The 11,058-nt window shown below is 25.7% G+C and overlaps 1 protein-coding gene across 1 annotated transcript; it reads right to left on the reverse strand.

Annotated features, from left to right (window-relative positions):
* Nucleotides 1-4,453: 4,453 nt before the first annotated feature.
* Nucleotides 4,454-5,738, reverse strand: OCT59_001581 (uncharacterized protein; the record flags this gene model as incomplete). The annotated part of the gene is made up of 3 exons (XM_066139681.1): nt 4,454-5,001; nt 5,191-5,332; nt 5,403-5,738. The coding sequence occupies 3 exons, from the start codon at nt 5,736-5,738 to the stop codon at nt 4,454-4,456; spliced, it is 1,026 nt and encodes a 341-aa protein (XP_065989069.1).
* Nucleotides 5,739-11,058: the final 5,320 nt, after the last annotated feature.

The raw sequence follows: 11,058 nt of genomic DNA on the forward strand, positions 1-11,058 counted from the left end.
ATAATATTATTATTTTCATTTTATATTTTATTTTTTTTTTGGAAATTACTAGTTATAACCTATTATATTGCAACAAAATTAATAAGTTTAAATCAATATAACAATAAAATTTTTAATTTATATTTAGATAAATTGTTTATTTAATTTTTGATTTACTGATCACATGCAGAATTTTACTATGTAATTTTTGAGTTAACAGTTAATCTTTATAATAAAATGCATTTATAAATACAAATCACCTAAATAAGGCCATACAAACTTGATTTTATGGTTTTCATAATATAAAAATTTCATCAATAACCCGGCAACCCGGCTTTTAATTTTTTTTTCAAAAATTTTATATGCGAAATTTTTTTTCAATTTTTAAAAAATTCTCACCTGGCATAGTAATAAGGGGATGGCCAGAAATGACGTAATTTAAATTTTAGGATTTTTGACCCCCCTCCCTCCCCATGTCATCATTCATTTTAGGAAATGTAAAATTAAAACATAATTCTGGCTAGAATTATATTAACTACAAGTGTCTAAAAATGGAAGATGTGTAACATCATCATGGTCTTAACCCCCCTCCCCCCTTAGAAAATGACGTCATTTCTGGCAGTTCCCTAATATAAAAAAATTTTTTTTAAGACTTAACAAAACTGACCCAGCCAGACTATGAAAACCATTTTTACTACTTTGTGTCGTTTAAGTGATTATAAAAATCTTTTATAAAATGATTTAAATTAGCTGAAATTTTTATAAATAAACAAAAAAAATTATACTTTTAATGTGTTTGTTTAATTATTTACTTTAGAGAAACTTCAAATTCTAGCAAATTTCTTATATATAATATTTATTGCAATTCAATTTCATAAAATAAACAGCCTTATATATTTCTTTATAAAAAAAAATATAATAAAACTTTATTTTAATTTTAAGTAAAGCTCCGAACGGGTCAGTTCGGTGCCGTTTTAGTAAGGAACTGGATCTGAACTGAAAATCCCATCCGGTTTCAGTTCGGTTTTCTGATTTAGACCCAAACCGGAACTGGAACCGAATTTTTAATCTGAGCTGAACCGATATTATCGGTTCAGTCCAATATCAATTAGATGATCTAAAGATAATCTTTTTTTTTTAGTAACCTCCTTCTGCCAATTTTCTTATGGAGGCTTAGTTCTTCACGGAAAGGTCCTTTAGGTTTTTGGCTTTTCTGCTCTTCACGGTTGGTTTTTTTTGTTTTGATTTTTTTTTGGTTTTCTTTACTAATTTCGTTTGTCTTCTTTCTTTTTTTAAGTTTCAGTTCTTTGCATTTTTCACAGAAAGATGTGCGTTTCTTTTTTTTTATTTTTCGGTTATTTTTTTTTTATTTCCTTTGCTAATTCCGTTCGCTTTCTTTCCTTATTTTAGGTTTTTGGTTCTTGTTCTTCGTGAAAAGGCAGGTGATTAAAATATTTCTTTTTTTTTCATTCTTTTGTTTTTTTTTATATTTCTTTTGCTAATTCCATTCTCCTTCTTCCTTATTTTAGGTTTTCAGTTCTTGTTCTTCGTGAAAAGGCAGGTAAATATTTCTTTTTTTTTCGTTCTTTCATTTTTTTTTATTTCTTTTGCTAATTCCGTTCTCCTTCTTCCTTATTTTAGGTTTTCGGTTCTTGTTCTTCGTGAAAAGGCAGGTGATTGAAATTTTTTTGTTTCTTTTTTTGTTTTTTCTTTTTTTTTATTTCTTTTGCTAATTCCGTTCTCCTTCTTCTTTATTTTAGGTTTTCAGTTCTTGTTCTTCGTGAAAAGGCAGGTGATTGAAATATTTCTTTTTTTTTTCGTTCTTTCATTTTTTTTATTTCTTTTGCTAATTCCGTTCTCCTTCTTCCTTATTTTAGGTTTTCAGTTCTTGTTCTTCGTGAAAAGGCAGGTGATTGAAATTTTTTTATTTCTTTTTTTCATTTTTTCATTTTTTTTATTTCTTTTGCTAATTCCGTTCTCCTTCTTCCTTATTTTAGGTTTTCGGTTCTTGTTCTTTGTGAAAAGGCAGGTGATTGAAATATTTCTTTTTTTTTCGTTTTTTCATTTTTTTTATTTCTTTTGCTAATTCTGTTCTCCTTCTTCCTTATTTTAGGTTTTCAGTTCTTGTTCTTCGTGAAAAGGCAGGTGATAGAAATATTTCTTTTTTTTTCGTTCTTTCATTTTTTTATTTCTTTTGCTAATTCTGTTCTCCTTTTTCCTTATTTTAGGTTTTCGGTTCTTGTTCTTCGTGAAAAGGCACGTGATTGAAATGTTTTTGTTTCTTTTTTTTCGTTCTTTCGTTCTTTCATTTTTTTTTTATTTCTTTTGCTAATTCCGTTCTCCTTCTTCCTCCTTTTAGGTTTTCAGTTCTTGTTCTTCATGAAAAGGCAGGTGATTGAAATTTTTTTATTTCTTTTTTTTCATTTTTTCATTTTCCTTTACTAATTTCATATTTTACTTTTAAGTTTTTGGTGCTTCGCGATCATAAGTATGTTGTTTATTATGCAATTCCCCAATAGACTCAGCAGACTGCTTTTTATTCTGATGAACTTAATGTTTAACTTTTTTTTATTTTATTTTTTTTTATTTTTTCGTCTATTTTTTTATTGTTCGGTTATTTTTTTGATTTTCGTTTTGATTTTTCGTAATTTTTCATTTATTTTTTTTTATTTTTTCATCTATTTTTTTATTGTTCGGTTATTTTTTTGATTTTTGTTTTGATTTTTCGTAATTTTTTGTTTATTTTTTTTGTTTTTTCGTCTATTTTTTTATTGTTCGGTTATTTTTTTGATTTTTGTTTTGATTTTTCATAATTTTTCGTTTATTTTTTTTTATTTTTTCGTCTATTTTTTTATTGTTCGGTTATTTTTTTGATTTTTGTTTTGATTTTTCGTAATTTTTCGTTTATTTTTTTTATTTTTTTGTTTATTTTTTTATTGTTCGGTTATTTTTTTGATTTTTGTTTTGATTTTTCGTAATTTTTTATTTTTTTGTCTATTTTTTTATTGTTCGGTTATTTTTTGATTTTCGTTTTGATTTTTCGTAATTTTTCATTTATTTTTTTTTTTTTTTTTTTTATTTTTTTATTTTTTTTAATTTTGTTTGTTTTATTTAATTTTCGTTTATTTTTTTGGTTTTTTTATTTTTGTTTTATTTTTTTTTAATTTTCGTTTATTTTTGTTTAATTTTCATTTATTTTTGTTTAATTTTCATTTATTTTTTTTTATTTTTCGTCAATATTTTATCTATAAAAAAAAATTTCAAAAAAAAAGATCAGCGATTTTGATTCATTTTAATAAATAAATAATTTTTAATATTTCTAATAATTTTAATTTTATTTAACGATAAGTAAATATAAAATAATATAACGTTTTTAAGCAATATAAAAAAAATACTACAAGTATATAAAATATTTTTAATGAACAAAAATAATAAAGTAACTAAGGTTGCTTGCCGAAATCAAGTAGTTTAGGCCAAGGCCAAAACTTTTTTAAACCGAAAGTTTAGGCAATTAAAAGTAAATTTGCCGAAATTATATAATGCCGAAACTTTTACCGAAAGGCCGAAATTTGGCCGAAATTATTGGCCAACATTAATACTATAATTCTGGCCGGAATAATGATCGACACGTAAATTTCCTTTTATGGAATTTTGTGTAACATTTGTGCGACACATTTCTCCGATTTTACTGGGAAACAAAATTTCCTTTTTTGGAATTTGTGTAACGTCACGTGACACAATGTCATAATTTCGGCCGAATTTTAATTTTGGCCAAAATTAAGACCGAGTTTCGGCCTAATTTCGGCATTTTCGGCATTTGATTTGATTGGCCGAAACCTTTCAGAATTTCCTTTTTAGTTTCGGCAGGCAACCTTAAAAGTAACTAATTCGTATTTTTATGTTTTAACCATGCTTTTAAGCACATCGATTTTCTAATCGTTTCCGGATTTAAACTACATCATCTTTGAGTTATCAAATCCGTTTCACCAGAGAATACTCTATCAACTGGTACACTTGTTCCTATTTGAAATTACAAAATTAATATAAAATAATTAAATTTAACCAATTAAAAATAAAATATATACCAGGAATTGCTAAAAAATCCCGGGCCATTTTGGATAAATTTGGAAATTTATTTTCGTGAACCTAATAAAAGAAATTTAACATTTTAATAAAAATTTCTTATACGCAATACCATTTATTTAAGATTTTACCATTGCTAAACTTAACCGTGGTTATTACAACCACCCTGGTTATTTCACCATCTTTCATGGTTTTATAACCATATATACGTGGTTAAAACACCACTCTACTGTATGTCATGTGATCTATGAAATTTGTATTACGTTCGACGATAAACTCGTTAGTAAATTTTATTTCTTTATTATACTGATATTAATTATTATCACTAGTTTATTACTACATTATTTATATTAATATTATTACAACAGAATCTCTACACTATAATAAAAATCTATGCATTATTACCACAATTCTTTCGATAATGACCTAATTTCCCACAATTTTTACATTTTCGCTGTCCACGACTAAGATTTACTTCAGCTGCAGCTGCACTTGTTTCTGCATTTTGTTCATCGTTATGACTTACATTTGTAATTTCTTTAAAAGGTCTTTTATTTCTAGCAATTTCCACTGCACTCTTCAATCTTTTAGGTGGACGTCCACGAACATTGTATACAATTGGATTTGGAATATGATTAGGATCATTTTGATATGTTCCATTAGTTTGCTGAGTATTAAGATGAATATGAGAAGACATAAATCTATTACACAACCCAACTAATTCATCAACAGAATCTGTCTTAATTGCTAAATTTAATGCTTTTGTTACACATTCATGTCCCTCAATAAACTGTTGCTTTTGTTTTGATAATTTTTTTACCGGCTCTGTATCAATGACTTTTCCTCTTAATATACTTAAAATTTGACACTTTGGTGTTAATGGATTATCAATATAAGATTCTTCCTGAACAATACTAATAGATCTTGTTATTGAAGTATCTATTGTTGAATCAAAAACTTTATCATCATTAAACCATCTACGATTAATTAATGCCATTGTAAATTGTGCATTACTGGTATATCTCATTAAGCAAAAAAAGTGTCGGCAAGGTATGCCAAAGTTAATAATTGTAAAGCATGTACATAAGAAGGACCCATCATTTAAAATTAAAATATAATGATTCCAACTTGAAACCATAGGTCTAATGATCCATAAAGAAGTAATAGATTGTTGTTCAACACATTCCAATAGTGTTTTCAAGTTAATTTGCGGTTTTTTATACATTTCTTCAAGATAACCTTCGGTTGTATTATCAATATCACCCTGTAACTAAATATACGATTACAAATCAGTTTATAATATACTTAATTATAAAAGTAAATAAAAAGTTATTACTCACATTAATATATTCTTCAAGGTTGCCATTAAATTGTTGAGCTGTATATAAAAAACTTTCAGAAATTTGATCACGAACTCTATTATGCATATTAGGCAACAAATAACTCTGAATTTCTTCATCAATTGATTTATATATTGTATTATAAACTGTTGGCAATGAAATATTTGGTTGTTTTTGCAATTGCTGATTAATTAACACACTTTCTGCTTCCAAATCACACCGACCCATCAGAACATTAAATAATTGACAAAGCCCAGTACTACGATTTGTATCAGATGCAATAATAGAATTCATCGCTTCTACTCTTGAAGTACTTTGAATGCCAGCAGTAAACATTTTACGATTATAACAAAATGCCCATGCAGCCCGATTTTGATCTAAAACTCGGTTTAGATATGGAACTGCTAATGGATAATCATTTTTCAATTTTTCCCAATAGAAATTAAACTTCTCAACATTTAAACTATTTCGTGCCTTATAAAATTCTTTGTGAAATTGAGCAAAATTTGATCCAAGAATACTCTTTAATTTCTTTTGAATATTTTGATCAATATGATAAATACAGATAAAATGTACTGTTGTATCAAAAACACCCTTAATAGCTCGGAACATTGCAGGATCTCCATCGGTATATATTGAATGTGGTACAACATTTCCTGTAGCAATTTTTACATTTTCATAAATCCATTTAAACGTAGCTTCAGTTTCATCATCAACCAAAGCACATGCAACCAATCTGGTATGATTATCACAGTCAACACAAACAATAATATTTAAAGTTAAATCATACCGATTTTTTTTATATGTTGAATCATTAACTACAATATCATGATAACGTAGCCAAAGCTGTTTTTGCATTGGAGACATCCAAAATATTGAAGTAAGCCTTCCATCTGTTTCATCAAAACGAGCTTGATAATACCATTCTGGATTTTTAGTTTGAAGTTCTCTCAGCAAATTAAGTAAATTTGTTGCATACGTGATAGTAATACAGGTAGGTGTTAAAGGTTTGCATTCTTGAATAATTATAAAGTGTTTTTTAGTTTTTAATGTATATATTGTTGTGGATATTTTCGCATTGAGTAAATTTCGAATAATCTTAGCACCAATTGAAGGTCCCTCCACTATGTCATATAAAATTTTATATCAGCTTTTATTTCCTCAGAAAAACGTCGGTATTTAGGTGAAATTTTATGTATTAATGGATTCAATGAATGATTGTGATCATCGTTAAACGAAGTCAAATGAATTAGGGGAGATGTTTTAGGCCAATTCAAGCTAGCTTTCCAGGGACATCCAATTGAATTTGAAGTACGTTGGCGTTGCTTTGATATATCAGTTACTTTATTTGGCTTGTAATTACCTGAAAAAGTACATGAATAAGTCCTTCTAACAAGGCGTTGTGAACCATCCCCCAAGGTAACATAATCTCCCCGGCACTTTCTTATAGCAAAACCCTTTGATAGTGCATATTCATCAAAAAATTTATCAACATCTTCCCATGAATCAAATTCTTTACCAGTACTCAACACTTGTTCCTCATGTTCACTTTCAAATCCATTTTTATAATCTTCATAATGATCATTTTCAGAACTATTATCAAGGAAACCTAAAAAAAAAATAACAAACTTGATTAATAAATAACGCACCTAACCTAAACAAACTTTCCTTACCCTAACCCTAACCCTAACCCTAACCCTAACCCTAACCCTAACCTCTAACTCTAACCCTAACCCTAACCCTAATCGCTAACTTCTTACTATCCTAAACTATTCCAATACGAAAAAAAACTAAAAAAAAGACCCACCTATATCAGAGTCCTCGGTCATAATGAATAAATATCAAGGGATAGTAATATAAAATGAGTGAAAAAAGTTTATTATAGAAAATAAGTAAACGAAATAAATGAAATAAATGAATAAATGATACGAAACAAATGAGGTAGATAAAATAAATAAGGTAAAAAAAAGAGAATAAGCGTGAGAAAGAGGGTAAGAAAGAGCGTGAGAAAGAGCGTAAGCTAGAAAAGATAATCAGGTAGTATAAAAATAGTCTAAATGTACATCACATAATCATATCACGTGATTAATACGTAAATCTCAATTTTTAAAATTTTTTAAAAATTTTAAATTTTTTAAATTTTATGGTTATAATAACCAGTGGTTAGTCATAGTTATTACCTTAAGATTTACCTTCCAAAATGCTAAAACATCCATATCAAAATTTTCTGGTGGTTCACTAAGGTATGCTTCTAATTCATCAGTAAAAGATGTTTTTCGCTTTTTAAACATATGAGCTGCAAGAGAACTTTGATTATTATTATTTTGATTATCATTTTCATTATTTTTTGGTTTATATTTGGTTAACCATAATTCTTTAATTTGTTTTTTATATGTATCTATATACCCAACTTCAAATTCGTTATCTATATAGTACTGAAGTTTATGCCGTGGATCTATTACTATAAATAAATAATTTGATTAATAATTTTGGGTAAAAACAAACCAAATATATACATTTACGTACTAGTAGCAATCACATAGACAAGTCCGTCTGAGCTTGGATAATATTGTTGCAATTTATTTTTGGCATTATTAGCAGCATTTATAATATCATCTGATCTTGTGGCTTCTTCAAGAAACTTTACTAAAAATGACCAATTTTTTGAAATATTTTTATAGACCTAGATACAATGGCTTTCAAAACAATTGTGCAATTATTTTGTAAAATTTTTAAAATATATCAAGATATATTTAAGGTATTTTTGAGATTAAAATATTAAAATAATATCAAAGTTAATTATATTATAATAATAAAATAATAACAAAAACATTAAAAAATTATTGTGATATTATTTTGAGTTATTTTTATAGACCTAGATACAATACAATTACAAAATAATAGCAAAAATATAATAAAAACATTTTGATGTATTAAATGTATTTTTATAGTATTTTAAAATTATTACAAAATCATTTCAAAAAATTGGCCATTTTTAGTAAAGAAATCTTCAATATTATCTATTAAATAATTGTAAATAGGTACTGTTTGACCAAGTGTAGGAGATTTTTCAGAACTCATTTCAATTGTTGCTTTTTGAAAACACTAATTAAATAATTAAAAATTAATAAATAATAATTAAATTTTAGTATATTATAAAATTTTAAAATTTTAATAATAATATTTAATAAATATTATATTCTTACTTCTAATAAACTTTGTATTTCTTTTAGTTTATTCCATTCTATACTATTTAATAAATATGGAGAAAGTTCTTTATCTGCTGCAGCCAAATTATATAATGGCTAATGAAATTAATTTAAATTAGTGTTAATAAATATGTAAAATTATATATAAATATTATTTTACCTCACGTAAATAAAATGCTCTTTCTATCATATAGAAAGTGGAATTTCATCTAGTTCTAATATCAGGAATGAGTTCTAATGGTTTCATATTTAGAGCTATACATTGTCTCTTAAAACGTTCCTTCCTCTGAGGAGATGCTCAGATTTTTATTATTAATGTTCGAAGCTATTAATAAAAATATAATTAATATAATTAATTAATAATTTAATAATAAATATATTAATTTTTATTATTTAAATGTTAAAATATATTCTTACTTTTGCAACAACTCCTAAGGAATTACTAGAAATTATATTTTCTTGTAAAATTTCATTTTCATTTTCAGGAGCTTCTCCTTTTAATACCTTTAGTATATTTTGCGCAGCTAAATTGATGATGTGCGCTAAACAACGCACCCGTTGATTTTTAACATCAAATTTAATACTCTCATAATTACACATATATTCAAATTTACTAAACATTTTATCCATATTAGATGCATTATCAGTACTAATGCCTAAGATCTGTATATTAAAAAAAAATTAATTACAATTCAAAAATTTATTAAATAAAATATTTACCAATATTTACCTTTGATAAAAGTTTAAATTCTCTTAAAACTTCAAATAATTTAGATGCAATACTATTTTCTTCTGAATGTGGACCTTCTATGTGAGAAAAATCAAGAACTGTACTGTTAAGTTTCCAATCATTGGCAATCCAATGTATTGTTATTCCTAAGAAAGAAATTTGATTCTTTGATGTCCATCCATCAAGAGTTAAGAAAACTTTTCCAGACAATTCCTATAAAATTCAATTTATAAATATATTAAATAAAATATTTGCAAATAATAGAAACAATTTATATAAAATTTATAATAAACCTGTAATTTTTTTTTAAGAAATTCCTTTTCATCTTCAAAATTTTTTATAATATCATTATGAATTGTATCTGATGATGGTATAATAGCTTCAGGATTAAGCCGGATTATCATTTTTTGAAAAAAAGTATTTTGAACTACGGTAAATAGCTGATCATCAACAATAATCCAATATACTAAATCATTACGAAATGATTCTTGAGTAAATGCCTATAATTAATTTAATAATTTATTATATTATTATATAGTATAAAATAATAAATAAGATAAAATACATCATACCAAAGATTCTGAGATTTCAAGCTTATTTAATGCTTCAGTTATTTGATTGACCTCTAAATATAATTCATTATGTTTACTTTTAATATGTTTCCATAAACTAGATGTTGAGCCATCTTTAGGCACTTTATAACTTTTAACACAGTGATTACAATTATATTTATTATTTATTTCATTTAAAGTAAAATGGGTATAAACTAATGATTTACTATTCTTTTTAGTTTGTGAAGTATCTTCTGGTTCATTAATTTGAGGTGTTATATCTTGTGATATAATACTATCACTTTCAGAATCTATATCAGTAATATTACTCATCTTGAAATATTTAATAGATTTCTTATGAAATTTTTTGAAATTTTTTACCATATACCCATTGTTTATATATATAATTTTAATCAAAAAAATCTTCATATCAAAAAATTAATGATGCCAATGGTATCATCGTATCAAAATTAACCATTATATCGTGTCAAAAATCAACCATGGTATCGTGTCAAAGATTTATTTTATTTTATTTTATTTTTATAAAATATGAATTTAAATATAACAAAAATGATACGTAAATGTATTAATTCAATCAATCATGTCAAAAATAAATAACAGTATCGTGTCAAATGACGATATTAAAACAACTCTAGCATCGTCACCAAAAATGGTAGCCGGATTTATTTGTCAGTTACACATACTATAGAATACAATGTAGAAACAAGTTAAAATATTGCACATCCCGTATTGATTTAAAATTAAAAATTCTTTTTTATTTGTAAATAAAAAACCAATAATAAAGTTCGGTAACTTTTTTTAAAGTTCGATAAATTGTTTAATTCTGCAACTCTACGATACCAAAAGTTATCCATGTAACCGGTATGTGTAACTGTCTATCATTTTTCAGTGGCGATGCTAGGGCTAGGATCGTTATCAACGTATCAAAAATCTAACAATGGTACGTATCAAATGACAATTATATCAACGTACAACAATGATATCATCATGACTAATATAAATTGATTTTTTATCAGATTATTTGATGCCTATTTTATTCATTTTTCAAATTAAATTTTTTTATATGTTTAATTTTTATTTGCTTTAACTTTTTTTTGGAAATTTTCCCAGTTTCCGAATTCCGATGTTAACAAATTATTAATTCG

This window comes from Rhizophagus irregularis, chromosome 1, assembly GCF_026210795.1.
Source record: "Rhizophagus irregularis chromosome 1, complete sequence".
Classification (NCBI taxonomy): Eukaryota; Fungi; Glomeromycota; class Glomeromycetes; order Glomerales; family Glomeraceae; genus Rhizophagus; species Rhizophagus irregularis.